The following is a 19243-nucleotide window of genomic DNA, read 5'->3' as shown; positions in this document are numbered from 1 at the left end:
CTTACAGAAATTTGATCGCAATAACTTTAATGGCATTACAAACTCTAATTAATTGACTACTGGCAAGAACATTTTGACCGTTAAATTGAACTGGGGTCATTCATGCCTATCTTTCACATACAAAAAAAATAATGGTGTTTATTTGGTTTGGAAATAGTGCTATTTATTAACATGTAACGCGGAAAAGGATGGCTCTACATTTAGATTTATGAATTCAGTATAGTTTTGTGTACACACGAATCATGAATAATAATATATGAAGATATGGATCTAGCGCTCCAAATGCCTACTTATCGCTATCCCACTTCGACTAACAAATTAGAATGAGTGGTCGGATCCCCGTGGTGTCTCGCTCTCACTCGGCAGTCGAAATGGGATAGCGCTAAGTAGGTACATATTTGTTTCAAGTGGGTATCAGAAATCCATGATCTGAATAAGCACGATTATTGCCTCTCCCTATGTTTTGCTATTTAAAAAAAGGAACTGTAAAAGTTTAATTAAATAAAAATAATTTGAATTTGAAAAAAAAAGAACAATGACCATAGACAAGTCTGTAACAAAGGTAACAATGTGATGCATTAGCGGATACAGTCGTGCAATTGTTCTAGACGCGCGTGCACCGTACCTGGCCCCGGTCGCTCCACTTGAGCGCCGAGGCGCGTTCCTCTTCGCCGCCCCGCCGCCGCTAGCCACGCGCTAGTCCGATAGCCACGCGCTAGTCCGCTAGCCACGGCGCTAGTCCGCTAGCCACGGCGCTAGTCCGCTAGCCACGGCGCTAGTGCGCTAGCCACGGCACTAGTCCGCTAGCCGACAAACAAAACACCAAGCTATACCAGTAAGGCACTCGTATATTTCAACTTTTTTTGTATATAAAATTAATCTTTGGCGTTATAACGGCGGGCGCGGGACCCGCGGCTAGGCGTACCGATTTGACCGATGGTGCCTGTGACGTATATCACTACCCATATTGTAAATTTCACGTAAATGTTTTTTATCGGCTTGTCCTTCAATCACGTCGCAACTGATCAATGTGATTTTTGCATAGGTGAAACTAAAGACCTGGAAAGTGAGAAAGGCTACTTTTTATCCCGGATAATCAGAGTTACCACGGGACGAAGTCAGCTAGTATTTATCCGGAAAGACTAGCTGTCTCTCGCAACTGTCATCTTAGATTAAGGTTTTTAAAAATCTTAATAAAAAATTTCATAATTTTTCCTCAGTAAGAGTGGAAAAACATTGCTGGATCGTTGTTCTTAGAACTTTATAGAAAAAATATTTAGATATATTGATTGATTAAATTGGATGTCAAAATTTATTATATTAATCATCATTACCTATAAAAAAATTATTTAAAATGAAGGAAAAATATTAATTAGATTATTCAAACGAAATAAATAATTATTTGTAAAAATCGTAGTAAAAACTGCATTATGATTAATTCATTAAAACCCTACTTAAAATAACGTTACAACGTTAACAAAAACGCTATAAACTAAAACTAAACTAACGTTATAAACTTATAACATTGACGTTATAAAATAATAACGTTAACGTTATAAGTTTATAACGTTATACCATATTCGTAAAAAAACTTAATAACGATATCAGAAACGTCATAGGCACCTCGTGAAACGGACAATACGCGCGTCGTCACCGAATAAAAGCGCGTAGCCGCGAGTTGCGCGCCGTCCCAAATTTGCATGGGTCCTCGGCGCGCGCACGTACGCGTCACCCGAATCATTTCCACTGGAAGTAGCCAGTTTGCCACTTCTGCCTTTGTCAAGCCACACCCTCTGTGTTTTCACTAGTTTTTTCAGGGGGTTCTTTAGTCTCTGATTCTTGACTGAATATGTCGTCTGACTCCGTTGTGAGCGATGTGTCGTTTTCATTATTCGTGTTATCTATTTCTGGAGGTGTCTCGTTTTGCGGAGCTATCGCGAAGCTTGTATCGACCGCTTCATTTGCATCGTACAAATCCATCGCACTCTGATCAGTTTCCATGGCGTCAGATGACGGTTCATTATCTTTAGATTCGTATCCCTCACTTTGATCATCATAGCTCGGTTCATTTGTATCTGGTTCATTTAAATCGGGTTCGTATTGATTGGTACTATCGTCAGCGATGGATTCTTGTGGTTCACTGAGCACTTCACTAACATTGCCCTCTAGTGCACTTTGTTCATCTTGACTAGGATTAGCTTCATTGGTTTCTGCTTGGATGGTATCACTAGTTTGCTCCTCGGGTTTGTTTTCTTCGCTCTGACTTTCGTCCGCAGCGCCCCACCTGGATTTTCTATCCTTGTCTCTCCTGGAGTTTCTCTCTTGTTGTTCCTCTCTGGGCGGTCTCGCTCTGTCGTCAAATGTCCTTCGCCTGTCACTTCGGTCTCTGTCATTGCGATCTCTGTCATTGCGATCTCTGTCATTGCGTTCTCTATCATTGCGATCTCTATCATTGCGATCCCTGTCATTGCGATCTCTATTGTATCTGTCCTCATTATCCCTTCCTCCTCTCCGATCTTTCCTTCTATCGTCCCATTCATTTCTCCTGTCCCAATCCCTCTCTCTATCTCCGTTCCAACCTCTGTCATTGAACTGTTCCCTATCGTCAAATCTTCTGTTTCCTCTATCGAAAAATTCAGGTGGGCCGTCAAATCTTGGTCCATCAAAAGACCTGTCTCCATCGAAGCCGTCAAACTGTCTGGGACCGTCGAAAGGAGGTCGAGGACCGTCAAATGGAGGTCGAGGGCCGTCAAACGGTGGTCGGGGGCCATCGAAGGGCGGTCTAGGTCCATCGAACGGTGGTCGCATGCCATCGAAAGGTGGCCTCGGGCCGTCAAACGGCGGTCTCGGCCCGTCGAAAGGAGGGCGGGGACCATCGAACGGCATCCTGGGACCGTCGAATTGAGGTCGCGAACCATCGAATGGAGGTCGCGGACCATCGAATGGGGGCCTCGGTCCGTCGAAGGGGGGCCTCGGTCCATCGAATGGAGGCCGCGGTCCATCGAATGGAGGTCTCGGTCCATCAAACGGTCTGGGACCATCGAAAGGTGGTCTAGGCCCGTCAAACGGAGGCCGCGGGCCATCAAATGGCGGCCGCGGGCCATCGAATGGCGGTCGGTTGCCATCGAAAGGCACGCGATTGAACGGCGGTCTGTCAAACATCGGTGGGCCTCCTTCGAACGGAGGCCTCTCGAACGGTGGCCGGTTAAAGGGCGGAGGGCCCATTCCATTGAACCTAGGGCCAAAGGGCGTCGGCCCGGACATGTCCATCCATGGTCCTGCAATAAGAGTGGTTTGTGTTTAGCCTAAGGTCACTTTGGTGTACAAGGAGGAGGCTAGACAAGACCGTACCTCTCATGGGATGCCTAGCGGGCGGACCTCTCATTCTTAATTCTGTAAATTAAAATGGCTTGTGTCTTTAATTGAGCTCTACATACATAGCTACATTGTGTTTAATACAATAAAATGTATTTTTTTTTTGTAACATTTTATATTTTTGACCATTAATTTTAAAGTCACTACTTGACTGAAAAATGTGTAACAAGAAAAACAGAATAATAAAATACAGCATTAAGTATTAAAGAAAGAAATTTGTAATGATTGTAAACATGATGTTTGGTGTGTATGTGACCACTCACCAGCTCTGAAGGCAGGCGGCTGGTTGGTGCGCGGCGGTGGGATGGCGGTCCAACCTCCACTCTCTTCACTACCTTCGTTATCTGCAAAAAAAAATGCTCATACTTACAAAAATCGCTAACTCACATGACTTACTTTATTCCGGCACTTCTTCTGCTTGAGGCCTTTTGTCTTGAAATGTTAGAGGTACCAGGATAACCAAACCCTTAGGTAGTAAGCGGGTGAAAAGTAATTAAAGTGATTTTTTGAATAGCAAAAAGATTACCTGGCTAAGTTTGTTGTGGGCTCTTCTCCAACTCGGGCGCGTTTGGAACCCTCGTGGCTTTAGTTTTAAGTCTACGCAATTAATTATCACCAGTATATCATCTTACAAATCGAACAATTCTAACCATCAAAAGGTGTACAATAGTCCTACAATAACCTACTTTGAATAAATGATTTTGAGTTTGAAGTTTTGAAGACCGAGGTATAGTTTGTAAGGGCTCCTAAGTTCGCATCAGTATTCAATTTGCGAGGAGAGAAAAAAAGAAAACAGCAAGAGTATTGTAAGACTCACTGCTATTCATGTTGTCTCCCTCGTCGGCTGTCGTGGGCCGGTCCAGCTGCGGCGCTCGTTCCCGACTGTCCCTCGAGTCGCTGTCGGCTGGTAACTCCTCGTTTCTCACGTCGTCGCCTGTTTTGCCGTTGGCCATCTCCCACAGTCGCTCCTGCAGACTCTTCTCAGGATTGGAGTCGTTGGTCGTGTTGCGTGGTGACTTCTCACGACTCTTTTCTCTATTGAAATTAATAAATGATATTTATAATTAATTTTATGATAGTAGATAGATAACCTACACTTAAGGAAATTTCTAAATCATTTTTCAATACATATAAAATATTGCGGAATCGACATGATTGAGCGTTTTCTGGGGTGAGGCGGCGTACCGGTAAACGCAGTGTAGGACGACCTCCAGCGGGACCGATGACTTAAGGCCAGGTTAGGTGGCGGATAGGAAGGCAGAGGACCGTGTTGGGTGGCACACTCTTAAAAAGGCCTTTGTCCAGTAGTGGAGGCATACAGGCGGGATTAGTTTGGACCCTATACTGGATCTTGGATCATAAAGTCAAAGCCAATATAACAAGCGTTCTCACCGGTTGCCGTCCCGCGAGCTAAATCTGCTTGAGGCGTCCCGGTCCCGGTCCCGATCTCGGTCCCGCCGGTCCCTGCCGGCGCTTCGGTCACTTCGGTCGCCACGTTCTGGCCGGTCGCCGCGTTCTGATCGGTCCCCGCGTTCTGGCCGGTCCCCGCGTTCGGGCCGGTCTCCACGTTCTGGCCGGTCGCCACGCTCCCGGTCTTCCCTGCCACCTCTACGATCGTCTCTCTCCCTGATAAACAAATAATAAAAACAAGTTTTTAAAACAAACCTGACTGACTGCGGCTTGTACTGCATCTGTACCAGGCCTCACAATAATCCGATTTTATAAGAATTTTATGTACCCAGTGACACTCGCGTCATCAAGACGAATCCAATGACGTATAATTTCTTTTCCAGTAGTTTTCAGATCTATTTTCCTCTTTTTGGAATCTATTTGGTCAGTTATATTTTTTCTTATTTAAGAGGTATTCTATAACTTTAAAAAGTTAAGTTTAGTGAGTTGGTCTCGACATTTTCTTACATTACATTAAAATTTAATCAAAAACTTACCTATCTCTATCCCGAGTTCTGTCATTTCTGTCTCTTCTATCTCGATCTCGGTTCTCCCCTCGATCCCGAACTTCTCCTCGATCTCGATTATCCCTTTGTTCTCTACTGTCCCCTCGGTCTCGGTTATCCCTTTGTTCTCTACTGTCCCCTCGATCTCGGTTATCTCTTTGTTCCCTGCTGTCCCCTCGATCCCGATTGTCACCCCGATCCCGATTGTCACTTCGGTCTCGAGTGTCCCGTCCGCGCCCGTCTCTATCCCGCCTGTCCCTGTCTCTATCCCTGTCTCTGTCGCGGTCTCGCCTATCTTTGTCTCTGTCTCGTCGGTCTTCGTCTCGTTTGTCGTCGGGAGGTGGTTGCGTGGCGTCGAAGGTTGGTTGATTGTCTTGAGGGTTGAAACCGGGCGGGGGTTCGGATGAGTTGAATGCGGGAGGCGGTTTTGAGAGTAGCGCTTGGATCTAGGGAAGAAATATCACTTGTAAATTTGTTTGAAAACAAATCGCTCAATTTCTGCAAGTTTATTCAGAAAGTAGAAATGTCACTTGAATGAAATGAAACATAACAAAAAAACAACCGGTTTCTTTTTGGTGCAAAAACTAAATTGATTTGCGAAAATCACGTCAATAAACTATTAAAAGCATGTGCAATATAATCAGAGCCAATGTTTGAACCATGGTGCAGGAAAGTGGCCACCTTCCAGAAGCACGACAGAAAACCTGTCGCGTGCTCCGTCTAGTGGCCACTCACTCCGCAGTCTGGGAATGGTTTGTCTTCATCATTTTATTTTGCACTGGCTTTTAAGAGTCAAAAGTGTTTGTTCCTCTTCTTGATGGTTGTAGATATCCAACTTTGCTGTTAGGACTACAGGGATTATTATTTGAGCTTTGAACCACAACAATCAATTGTATTGACATCAATTATATTTTTATTTTGTTGAGCTAAATAAATTTTTATTTATTTATTTAGTTTTATTTAATAAGTCAACCAGGTTACCTGATCCATGGAGAGCGGCGGCGGGTTGGGCAGGCTGGCGGGTTCGTCCCCGTGCTCGGAGTTGTCCAGCTCCATAGCGTCGTCTGCTTCGCGCGTTGGCTGGGGGGTACACATTTGATACTACTATCAATGTACATAAATGGATGCATGGCTTTAGGTCTAAAAATTGCGTGGGAACTCTTCGATTTTCCGGATCACTCTTCAACTTGTCTTTAACTACGTATATTACATGCAAAAAAATCACGTAAATCAATTGCTTGGAGCAAAAGACAAACAAATCCGGCTTTTTTTTTGATTGTTTGTTTATTAATGTTTTGGCAAGATTTATGCAGTATTTATTATTTATTACCAACTAATAAAATCAATTGAATTAAACGGTACCAGCGAAAACTTTTTGCTTTGTATTTCTAGGAGTATTTCAAGTGTGAAAATGAAATAAGTGTTATGTTTCGTTAGTAATGAATAAAAGATTTCTCACCACAGCGTGTTGCGGCGGCCTTGCAGGTTGGGCCAGCGGGTGCGGCGCGTGCGCGAGTTGCGCGTGCGCCGCGTGCTGAGCGTGTAATGGCAACACGAGCCCGCCCACGTTGACGCCCACGCCCATCAGCCCGCCAAGGAACCCGCCCACGCCGCCCACCATACCCGCCACGCTGCCTGGGGAACGGCATGCGTATCACACGAGATATTAAACCAATTTGTATCTAATCCCGTGAGGAGCGAATTTTGGAGCAACGACATTTTACCTATTTGGGAGCAAAAACATTATTTGTTTTGGAGCAAGAACATTGTTATCTATTTTGGAGCAAGAAAATTTTAACTATTTTAGAGCAAGAACATTTTTATTTTTTGTCCATTTTGGGGCCAGAACATTGTTACCGAGTTGTGTGCGAATCTGGCGAAACCAAAACATCCGTAAAAAGCTTCACTTCAAAAAAAACTTGTTACCTGGCTGTGGTAGCGACTGTGGCGGCATGCCGGGCGGGAAGCCTAGCAGTGGGCCCGTGGGCGGCAGCGTCGCGTCTCTCTGTAGACCTGACACAAAACACTTTATTCACTTTTATATAAAAGTTAGTATATCGTGGCTTGTTGAAAAGCAATGAATATCATTTAGAGTCAGAGCCAATGTTTGAACCATGGTGCAGAAAAGTGACCACCTTCCAGAGGCACGACAGAAAACCTGCCGCGCGCTCTGGCTAGTGGCCACTCACTCCACAGTCTGCGAATGGTTTGTTTTCATCATTTTATTCTTACACAGTAGCTATTAAAAATGATAAAGAAATAAATTAAGTCCCACCAGGTCTACCGTTGCATTTGTTTTGGTACCAAATCTCTTAAAAGAGTGGCGGTTATCCCTTGTCACTTTCTATCTGTACGTTCAAATGGAAAAATCCAAAAACCGGGAATTTGTGGTTACATCACAATAATTCGATATCACATCGCACTTGACCGATTTTTTTAATATTTTCATTTGTCGCGGGTTTAAAAAGTTAAATAATTCATTTTTGGCTAGTGTTGTTAGCAAAGTCAAAACAAACGGAGAATTAATGAGAATTATATGATCATACCTGGCACCGGCGCTCTGATGGGAGGCACGCCCGCCGCCAGCGCTGGAGGCAAGCCGCCGCCCATGCTACAACAGACAACACAAGGTACAGTCATAGGCCGTAAGTCGTTTAGCACTTTAATGATCATATTCGTGTGGCACGGTTGTGCACACATGCGTTAGGTGTCAGGGCATGTTTATAGAAAAAGACAGAAGTGTGAAAGTGTGTCGTATATAAACAAAGAATATAAGATCGCGAAAGACATCTGTAGTGTTGCACTTACCCTGGTGGAGGCATCCTAGGCATGGGCATGGGTATAGTCGCGGGTGGTACAGGCATGCTACCGGGCAGCGGCATGCTCGGCGGCATGCCCCCCGGCATGCCGGGCAGGGGGCCCGCCATCATGCCCGCCGCCGATACAGGTGGCATGCCCGGCATCATGGGCATGCCGTCTGGTATCGTCTTGGGTATTATCTGGAACAATATTGAAAAATTAATAATTTTATTTTATTAAAAGAAAAACTTACAACTAGTTACAAGTAGATAAATATAAAAGTATAACTAATGACAAGCTTTCAGTTAACATACAAATATTAGCCATATCAGGGGTGAAGCATTAACTATGTCTGGGAAGAAGTATTAGCCATATCTGGGGAGAACTGTTTGCCATATCTCAGGAAAACATATCAACTAAATCTGAGGACAAATGTTATTCATATCTGAAGAAACATATCAACCATATCGGGGAGAAATATCAGTCATCTGATTAGTCACACTAATATTATAAAGGCGAAAGTTTGTATGTGTGTGTGTGTGTGAGTGTATGTTTTTTAGTCCTTCACGCAAAAACCACTGGACGGATTTGGCTGAAATTCGGAACGGAGATAGATAATATCCTGGATTAGCGGGGCTATTTTTCCGGGATAAAAAGTAGCCACACAGGCTACTTTTTATCCCGGAAAAATAGCCCGGCTCCAAACCAAACCAAAGAGTTCTCCCGGGATTTCGAAAAACCTAAATCCACACGGACGAAGTCGCGGGCGTCAGGTAGTAATACATATATGTATATTTATTACAGCTAGGAGAGAATTTCAGTGAACTCACCCTAGGCGGTAACCACGGCGGCAGCGTCTCCTCGTCGACCGCGCCGCCGTCCTCCAGGGCGTCCAAGGAGAGCGCGCCCAGCAGCCAGCGCGCGTGCAGCGCCGGCCACGGCAAGTAGGCCACGCCGAGGTCGGCCTCCCAGTAGTCCTTCCACTCCCGACCCTTCACTCCCTTGCCCGCCGCCCACGCTACCTAGGGTATAAAAACTTGTTACTCATAGTTTCTTACGATGACAATGCGGTTTATACAGGTTTGAAGAGAAGTTTGTTTTTTAAAAAGAGAAACTGATGAGTTTCTTGTCGGCACTTCTCAGTAAGATCTGCTTTCCGAACTGGTGGTAGAGTCTTGAAATATAAAAGTAGCAGAAGCTGTCCAATATGAAATCACATTTAAGGGGTCTTGATATTTATTCACCAATATCTCCACCAGGTACCAGGTACTATTGTACAGTTTTTGATTGTCAATTGCCACATCGTCACTTTCCATCAGGTGTGATTGTGGTCAAGTGCTTGCCTATAATGAACAAAAAAAAGCTTGTTCAGGACTTGTGCTATACTCACAGTGATCTCCTTGGAGTGCAGCTTGTGCTTGTTGAGCTTGGCGAGCGCCTTGGCCGCGTCGCGCCGCCGCTCCATCACCACGAAGGCGCAGCCGCGCGGCGCCACCACGTCGATCGACACAACACCGCCGAATGCGCCGAACAGGTCTGACAGCTCCTCTTGAGTGGCCAGCTTGGACAGGTGGCAGGCAGACTTGTGCTATACTCACAGTGATCTCCTTGGAGTGCAGCTTGTGCTTGTTGAGCTTGGCGAGCGCCTTGGCCGCGTCACGCCGCCGCTCCATCACCACGAAGGCGCAGCCGCGCGGCGCCACCACGTCGATCGACACAACACCGCCGAATGCGCCGAACAGGTCTGACAGCTCCTCTTGAGTGGCCAGCTTGGACAGGTGGCAGGCAGACTTGTGCTATACTCACAGTGATCTCCTTGGAGTGCAGCTTGTGCTTGTTGAGCTTGGCGAGCGCCTTGGCCGCGTCACGCCGCCGCTCCATCACCACGAAGGCGCAGCCGCGCGGCGCCACCACGTCGATCGACACAACACCGCCGAATGCGCCGAACAGGTCTGACAGCTCCTCTTGAGTGGCCAGCTTGGACAGGTGGCAGGCAGACTTGTGCTATACTCACAGTGATCTCCTTGGAGTGCAGCTTGTGCTTGTTGAGCTTGGCGAGCGCCTTGGCCGCGTCGCGCCGCCGCTCCATCACCACGAAGGCGCAGCCGCGCGGCGCCACCACGTCGATCGACACAACACCGCCGAATGCGCCGAACAGGTCTGACAGCTCCTCTTGAGTGGCCAGCTTGGACAGGTGGCAGGCAGACTTGTGCTATACTCACAGTGATCTCCTTGGAGTGCAGCTTGTGCTTGTTGAGCTTGGCGAGCGCCTTGGCCGCGTCACGCCGCCGCTCCATCACCACGAAGGCGCAGCCGCGCGGCGCCACCACGTCGATCGACACAACACCGCCGAATGCGCCGAACAGGTCTGACAGCTCCTCTTGAGTGGCCAGCTTGGACAGGTGGCAGGCAGACTTGTGCTATACTCACAGTGATCTCCTTGGAGTGCAGCTTGTGCTTGTTGAGCTTGGCGAGCGCCTTGGCCGCGTCACGCCGCCGCTCCATCACCACGAAGGCGCAGCCGCGCGGCGCCACCACGTCGATCGACACAACACCGCCGAATGCGCCGAACAGGTCTGACAGCTCCTCTTGAGTGGCCAGCTTGGACAGGTGGCAGGCAGACTTGTGCTATACTCACAGTGATCTCCTTGGAGTGCAGCTTGTGCTTGTTGAGCTTGGCGAGCGCCTTGGCCGCGTCGCGCCGCCGCTCCATCACCACGAAGGCGCAGCCGCGCGGCGCCACCACGTCGATCGACACAACACCGCCGAATGCGCCGAACAGGTCTGACAGCTCCTCTTGAGTGGCCAGCTTGGACAGGTGGCAGGCAGACTTGTGCTATACTCACAGTGATCTCCTTGGAGTGCAGCTTGTGCTTGTTGAGCTTGGCGAGCGCCTTGGCCGCGTCACGCCGCCGCTCCATCACCACGAAGGCGCAGCCGCGCGGCGCCACCACGTCGATCGACACAACACCGCCGAATGCGCCGAACAGGTCTGACAGCTCCTCTTGAGTGGCCAGCTTGGACAGGTGGCAGGCAGACTTGTGCTATACTCACAGTGATCTCCTTGGAGTGCAGCTTGTGCTTGTTGAGCTTGGCGAGCGCCTTGGCCGCGTCACGCCGCCGCTCCATCACCACGAAGGCGCAGCCGCGCGGCGCCACCACGTCGATCGACACAACACCGCCGAATGCGCCGAACAGGTCTGACAGCTCCTCTTGAGTGGCCAGCTTGGACAGGTGGCAGGCAGACTTGTGCTATACTCACAGTGATCTCCTTGGAGTGCAGCTTGTGCTTGTTGAGCTTGGCGAGCGCCTTGGCCGCGTCGCGCCGCCGCTCCATCACCACGAAGGCGCAGCCGCGCGGCGCCACCACGTCGATCGACACAACACCGCCGAATGCGCCGAACAGGTCTGACAGCTCCTCTTGAGTGGCCAGCTTGGACAGGTGGCCCACCCATAGGGTTGTACTACATACTGACACAAAAAAAAGTATAGTATATAGCCCATACTAATATGATAAATGCGAAAGTGTGTCTGTCTGTCTGCTAGTTTTTCACTGCCCAACAGTTTAACCGATTTTGATGAAATTTGGTATGGAGTTAGCTTACATCTTGGGGAAAGATATAGGCTACCTTTTATCCTGGAGACTCAGAGTTCCCACAGGATTATTAATGGCCCACCCGCTTAATGGATTTATATGAAACTTGGTACAGATCTCGGAAATTGACATAGGCTATTTTTTATCCCGGAAAATCAAAGAATTTCCACTGGATTTTAAAAACCGAAATCCACGCGGACGGAGTCGCGGGCGTCATCTAGTGTAGTATAAAGCATTCGCCATATTTAATCTATTGACCGTTCACTAGAATTTGACGCGTGACGTTATGTTGCCACCATAGCTAACTTTGTATAGCAAAGAATTAAGTTTTCGTTTAAGCGAGACAAAAAACTCACCACTAAGGTTTTCTTTTTTGATGGGAGGTAGTCCTTTCTTTTCCCTTTCTCTTTGTTTTTCCTTTTCTGCTTCTCGCTCCTTATAGCTTTTTTCTCTGTCTCTATCTCTGTCTTTGTCTCTAAAGAATATAAAAATAATGGTTCAAATTCAAAATGGAGGAAATCTTTAAAATGAAATTATAGGGTAAAAGTAGAAGGCTATCAAAAACGAGGCTAGAGGTCAACGAATGTTGCGTAAGTCAGTCGGAGTCAATGCCGCGTCGTAGGAAGGACATTGATTCGAATTTCGCACGCTATACATTGCGGGTTTGAAAAACACTGAATCACTAAAACTACAAAATAATGCAATTTATTTATTAAGGTTACTAGCATTGGATTGTGTTGAGGTAGTATAATAATAACGCTAAGTTTTTGATAGCGTCCTGGTTACACCCTGTATAGTCGAATTGAGGTAGCGTCGTTTGCGGGAACCACGTTGGTAAAGTAGCATACCAGTTATAGGCGACCTAGGTTCGCATCTCAGTCGCGTAGTTTATGAATAGCTCCGTGGGAGAAGGGGCTAAATCGCTTGCCGGCACGGCTTTGCCGGTAGGGTGGTAACCAGCCACGGCCGTAGCCTCCCACCAGACCAGACCGAGACCATTCCACACCTCAGCGGTTCATACCGGAAACAGAACTTCAATATTGGAATGAGATGTCAAGTTCACCTGTCTCTGTCCCGCCGTCTCCGCGGAGAGCGAGAGCGAGAGCGCGAGCCTCTCCGTCTCCGTCGCGGGGATTTTGATCTCGATCTGTGCCTTCTAGACTTTGGGGACGGACTTCTGCAACAATGCAATGAACATGTACAGACGACTAGCTGGTGCCTGTGACTACGTCTGCGTATTTAGATTTTATAAAATCCTGTGGGAACGTTTGATTTTTCGAGATAAAAAGTAACGGATGGGCCATGAATACGGAAAAAAAAGATAGAACAAGCGAATAAATATCGAACTTTAAAACATATTGTTAGGTCCATTCTTCTGTAATTTGTAGATAATTTTAATTTTAAGATTGTAATTTCTTTATACCAGGCCGTTTTTTATCGGTATTTCGATAAAAGATGGCTGTTCTGTTTGGCGGCCGTTTTAAGTATAACCTGGTACCACCGCTATAAAAGATGACAGTCTCCTATTGCTTGCCAGCGGCACCACAAATGAATCTATAAGTTTTGTTACTTCGACTTCATAGTACACCCTCGATAAAAGATGGCAGCCTCCTGTTCTGTTTGGCGGCCATTTTCGACGGAATTTAATACGTTACTTCTGTCCGCAAAAATATCTGCGATACTTTCTAGTCGCGCCTAAAAAGAAATTTATTTAAAAATACGTTTAAGTACCTTGAGTCATTAGCATCAGGTATCTCTATCACTTGTGGGCCGGTCTCAACAAACTCTATGTCCGATTCATTGGCCATGTCGTCTTTTGGCTCATTCTGTTGCTTAGGCGGCTCTTGTTGAGAATTCTGCAAATAAATATTACAATAATTATTGCTTTTGGTAAGAATCACACTAATATTATAAAGGCGATAGTTTGTATGTGTGTGTGTGTGTGTGTGTGTGTGTGTGTGTGTGTATGTTTGTTACGCCTTCACGCAAAAACTACTGGACGGATTTGGCTGAAATTTGGAATGGAGATAGATAATATCCTGGATTAGCACATAGGCTACTTTTTATCCCGGAAAATCAAAGAGTTCCCACGGGATTTCGAAAAAACTAAATTCACGCGGGCGAAGTCGCGGGCAACGGCTAGTTAAGATATATATATATAGATTGACACACAATAATTGATTAATTGTGGCAATTTTGCTGTACATAATCTTTCAACCAAAGCGACAGGCCTAAAATCTAAATCTAATCCTATCCATATCAATAAAAGACCTATCATTTTAGCTTAGTTTGGAGATTGTATAAAATAGAATTATTTATTTTTTATTTATTTATTTATTTCATTGCTGTCATGTACTAATAACTATATAACTTAAAGCTAAATAAGTATAGTTACATGACGCCCTGTCAGGGCATCGCAATTTACAATAATATATTAATTTCATTTATTATACACACAATTATAATCATTATAAGTTAAGATAAATTTTAATTTTAATACACTATTATTAAATTATTAAATTAGTAGGTTAGTAACACTAAATAAATTAAATAAATAGTTTCTATTTGTAGGTATGTCATATCGTGAGTAATAAATATGCCAAATTAAAACTAAGTTTACAGATGCAAGAACAACAGTACATAGTTTATCGTGGAATTGAGGTCATATACGTAAAAGTAGGTGCAGTTAGTTACGAAAAAAGTTCATTTATGTCATAAAAACAATTTAGCGTGAGCCATTGTTTGAGTTTTCGCCTAAAGGTCCTATCGTTATTTTCATCTGTTATGTATTTTGCCACATTACCATAATGGTTACACAAACTGTATTTTAGTCAGTACAGTTTTTTTGTAAATTAAGAAAAGCATCAAGTATCTCATTCCAAATCAGATTCCCACCTTAGAGTTATAGGTATTTAAATTTTTTTTTCCAAAAAAATCAGGATTTTTTAATCTTGTGATGTGTATGCATATAATTTTCAGAATTGAGATCTTTTTCATTTTGAAATGTAATGTGAAACTTAAAGTTAGTAGTGGTGATTGTCTTTTTTTGTCGACAGTCTTCACATTTCAAATGCAATAGTATTCTAACGTTTCTAAATTTTTATAAGAAAAAGCAATGAATACCAACTTACTAAAAATGGTAGGTTTTGATTTTGGTTCTGTTGCTGCTGCATTTGCATGTCTGACATTTGTTGAAGGTGCATCAGATTCTGGAATTCAAAAAACAATATTAGTAGGGTTTACACTTCACAAAGATTTTAATTAGGGCCTTTTTCACAATAACCAGATAAACTTAATCTAACAAATAAAGACATTTTGACAGATACCCAATACAAAAACTGTTTTAACGTCGAATTTATACATTAGATAAAGTTTATTTTGAGGTTGTGAAACAGGCCCTTATTTAAATAAACTTTCAAGAACTTTTGAATTGTCAAGTGAATTTCCTGCTGGTTTAGAATACCAGAAAAATTTCTCCGAAAAATTGTTTTCTGTTCAATTGTTTTATGGCATGCGGCTGCACCAGTCGGGCGCAATTTATTTGCCAGAAATTCGGCAGTTGCTCTTTACTAATAATACCAACACAGACTTATTATTGAGAATGGTTTGGCCATATTCATTTCCTGGCCTAGTGTGGATTGGCAGCATTCCTAGACCTTGGAGAACATTGTGGAGAACTCTCAGGCATAAAGGTCTCTTCACAGTGTTTTCTTTCATACACATAAACCCCAGACCCTGTGACTAACAGGCAGATGTTTCAACCACTAGGCTATCACCAGTTTTTCATTCGTTAATAATATAATAGTAGTGTATAATGAATATTGGTACATACCGGTAGATTCATTCCAGTCATGAGTTGCATTTGCGCCTGCAAGCTCTGCAACTGCCTCATGATTTCTGGATTTGTTAATATACTGGAAACAAAGAGAAAAGAGAACATAACTAACACTGGATTAACAAAAAATACTGGATTGATTTAGCTGAAATTTGAAATGGAGATAGATTCCCACAAGATTTTTAAAAACTTATATCCACGCGAACGAAGTCGCGGGCATCAGCTAGTAAAAAATAATAATCCCATGTAGAGCTAGCCAAGGGTTTTGTTTATATAACAGAAATCACTACCCATATTATAAATTCGAAAGTGTTTGTTAGTGTTGGTTTGTTGCAAAGAAGCATTGGCGTAACAGATTGGCATAATTTTTGTGGAGAACTGTAATAGGCTGACCGGAAATTTTCACAGATATATAAATATGTATGTTGCTATAACAACAAATTAAGAAGTGTTATTTCTTGTACGATGGTATGGACCCTGCGAGTCACACACTCATATTTATTTATTTTAAGTTATATTTTTGTTGGTACCAAATAAACAGTTTTTCTTTCTTTCACACTGGTCCGTTTTTTTTAAATTAAGTGTAACACCTTTGTTAACCTGCATTTAGAGCAAAATGATTGATTAAAAAATGAGCTCTCACCTGCCAAGTGCATCAGTGGTATTGTTGGAAGTGTGCCCCGAGTGGTGTGGCGCGTTGTTGTGGGGCTCGGGCGCGGCGTCGTCCTCGCTCTCGTACTCAAAGTCGTTCAGCAGCTTGCGGTTGAACTTCGCTGGTTGCGGCCCTGACGAGTCGTCCTGGAACTGGGATGTAACAATAAATTAATAATCCAAACATCCATACATTTTGCATTTTCGTGTGGGACCATGTTTTTTTTTTTGGGATAAAAGTAGTAGGCTACTTTTATCCCGGAAATCCCCTGACTATAACTTTACTCTGTATCAAAATTATTATATATATGTCGTCGAGTCAATATTAAAAAGAGGTTTTAATGTCATAGACTCCGTGAAAAGTAACGTTACGTGAAGAACGCAGCCATATTTGTTTAGCTGTCACTGTCAGAGTTGGATTTTGATCGGCACGCGTTGCTGTGTTCAGAATTCACTCTCGCATTTTATTATCAGAATATTAACGTAGCGATTGGCGATTCATTATTATTCGTCCGGTTGTTGCCGAGGACACTTCTCAGTAGATACGGTGTGTGAGTGTCGTACTGTAGCCGTAGGTTTTAGAATAGTGGTTACCTAAAGTGGTACTGGTGGTTGAACGAGTTGTTATTGTGGTGATTAGGTTAGATGGTTGGTTTGGGACCGGTGTAGGGGTGGAAGGAGCCGGTCTAGGTAGGTTAGGTTAGGTTTACCTAGTTACGCTGGAAGTTGTCACGTGCAGTAAGTGAGAGTTATCATGTTTGTAGTTGCGGGTAGTTCAATATCATTTGATAGTCCAAGAATATCGTTAGTGTGCCCACGAAGGCTCGGTTAATCTAAAGGTTGCTATCCTGACATATCCGCTTAGTTATTATCCAGGTTTACTAGTGGTTAGATCATGCTTCAATCTTAATAATCATTAGAAGCGCCTACAAAGTAATAAAAAAGGTGAAAAATATGCCCACAATAACCTGATAACACCCTCGGCCTCCGTTATATATTATATCAAAAAGTAAAATTAATTACTTTATTATTATTGTGGAGCACCTTAGTTAAGGCCATCAAACGGGCCCACTAGTTTGGCGAGTCATATCATGTAAATATTAATATCATGTATATAAATGAGTTATGAAGTTAAAAAAAAGTACCTGGTCACCCCCCATCATGGGTGAGGATTGATGTGGGGAGTCCTGACGCGGCATGGGTGACATTTTATTGTCTGATGTGTTGTGGGAGATATTAAGGCTACTTCCTGCAACACAAATAATTGTTAAGTGTAAACTATCCTCTTGGTCACAGAAAATTCAGACTTCTAGCTTTATCTACAACAAAGTTACCCTTTCCTTAGACTTAAGACACTGTTAACATGAGACAGCGCTATACTGCTGACATAAAACCGTCTTGTTTTAACTGAAGCTTAAGTCTGAGAGAAATGAAAGTGCACTCTATAGATCTTAGCCTTAATGTGTACTGTGTATGTATATTTCTCACCATTGGCAGTGTTGTTGAGCTGCTGTATCTCCTGGTGCAGCGGGTGGGAGGGGTCGGCCAGGTCTAGCAGCGGCTGGATGACGTCCGGGCTGAACACATGGTTCTTCTGCCACAGGTTCAGAACACGGATTATGTTGCGCTGAAAGATTGATCATTCATAGTTTAATATTTACAATTATTAGTGTAGTTGGCCAATCCACATTTGGCCAGTGGTAAACTATGGCCAAACCCTGTGGCCAGCCAAAGAGAATTTCTGAGAGAAGATGCAGGTTCAGTAGTGAGCCAGCCATGGGTTAATCATGATGATGCTTAGTGTAGAGTATAGCAGTAATAGTGTAATGGTTAAGTTACTTGAGAAATCTGGGGTTCAATCCTGGACATGCGTGTCTAACTTTTCAGATATGAGTACTTTAAGTTTTAATATCCTGCACTTCTTTTAATGGGGATGGAAAACACTGTGAGGAAACTTGTGTGTCTGAGGGTTCTCCATCATGTTTTCGAAGGGGCGTAGTAGGAATGCATGATCTAAAACTAAAAAACTGACTCAGTGAACTAAAAACCTGTTCCTATAAATTCAAATTTTGGGACAACTAACTTCAAAACATTCTCAAAATTCTATTGTTATTAATGAATATCAATGTTTAGTAACACTTTATCATAACTAAGCTAAGACTGAGCAGTGTATGCTGATAAAACTTCAATTATTGCAATTAAGTATGTATAATTATTTTGCCTATCTTACATCAAAGGGAGCATGCTAATCAGAATAATTAATAGTTTATCTATATCTAGGATCATTTACTATCAAAATTATCCTTATATATTAGTGATGCACAAATTATAACCTAAAACTATAAGTCTTATCTACCTTATCACCATCAGGACATCTGAACAGATTCGCGAAGGTTTGCTGCATGTTCTTAGCGAACCTAGGCGCAAAGACATCCTTCTCCTGCCCGAACTGATGTCGCGACTGCCTCACTATTGAGTCTATCACGTATAAACCAGGCACTTTGTACTCGGGCTTGCACTTTTGAATGAACTTTTCGACACTGTGGACTACGTGCTTGTAGAACTTTATGGCCTTTATTGCACCTCGCGTGATAGCACTCATCTTCGCCTTGGATATAGGCGGCTTGTTTTCGTACAACCCGGACAACTGAAAACCAAAAATCAGTAAAAACGATGCTAAAGCTACATCCACCATCGAATTTTGAAGCAACAATACCTCCGCGTTGAACGCTTTAACTTCGGGCGTATCCATTTTGTTGTTTTGTTTTGTTATTGCCTAATTAATAAATTAATGCACTACACTTAAATTAATTATTTGCGTTAGGAAAATCATCTTCAAATACGGATCAACATGTTCAGAATTACAAAATGGCGTAAGTTTGAAAGTGTTGCCAATTTATAAAATATAATTGTTTCATAATGTTGGTACACTAGTTGTTTACTAAATAGTGTGTAGATGCGCCATAACAACCCTTTTTGGCTAAAATTCACCGACTACATCAAGCTGAAGTCGAACAAATTGAAGATTGCTCG

The 19243-nt window shown here is 43.7% G+C and overlaps 1 protein-coding gene across 1 annotated transcript; it reads right to left on the bottom strand.

Annotated features, from left to right (window-relative positions):
• Positions 1-828: 828 nt before the first annotated feature.
• On the bottom strand, positions 829-19092 carry LOC123870244 (SR-related and CTD-associated factor 4). Its single transcript, XM_045913467.1, has 23 exons — positions 18927-19092; positions 18567-18857; positions 17699-17837; positions 17356-17459; positions 16203-16363; positions 15557-15638; positions 14856-14933; positions 13456-13580; positions 12788-12901; positions 12081-12199; positions 11392-11600; positions 8960-9151; positions 8139-8329; positions 7877-7941; positions 7257-7343; positions 6790-6965; positions 6312-6410; positions 5322-5776; positions 4768-5001; positions 4193-4410; positions 3639-3719; positions 3352-3393; positions 829-3278 (listed from the first exon to the last, which is right to left on the bottom strand). The coding sequence occupies exons 1-23, from the start codon at positions 18960-18962 to the stop codon at positions 1780-1782; spliced, it is 4797 nt and encodes a 1598-aa protein (XP_045769423.1). The 5' UTR covers positions 18963-19092; the 3' UTR covers positions 829-1779.
• Positions 19093-19243: the final 151 nt, after the last annotated feature.

Source organism: Maniola jurtina, chromosome 12 (assembly GCF_905333055.1).
Source record: "Maniola jurtina chromosome 12, ilManJurt1.1, whole genome shotgun sequence".
Taxonomy (NCBI): domain Eukaryota; kingdom Metazoa; phylum Arthropoda; class Insecta; order Lepidoptera; family Nymphalidae; genus Maniola; species Maniola jurtina.
The sequence above is the reverse complement of the archived record's forward strand: the minus strand, read 5'-3'. Positions and strand labels throughout refer to the sequence as shown.

Coding starts and splice junctions, on each gene's coding strand:
- LOC123870244 (XM_045913467.1), bottom strand. CDS start 18,962: ATGGATACGCCCGAAGTTAAAGCGTTCAACGCGGAG. Junction 17,460..17,698: donor GCTCAACAACACTGCCAATG/GTGAGAAATATA, acceptor TTTGTGTTGCAG/GAAGTAGCCTTAATATCTCC. Junction 7,942..8,138: donor CCTAGGATGCCTCCACCAGG/GTAAGTGCAACA, acceptor TGTCTGTTGTAG/CATGGGCGGCGGCTTGCCTC.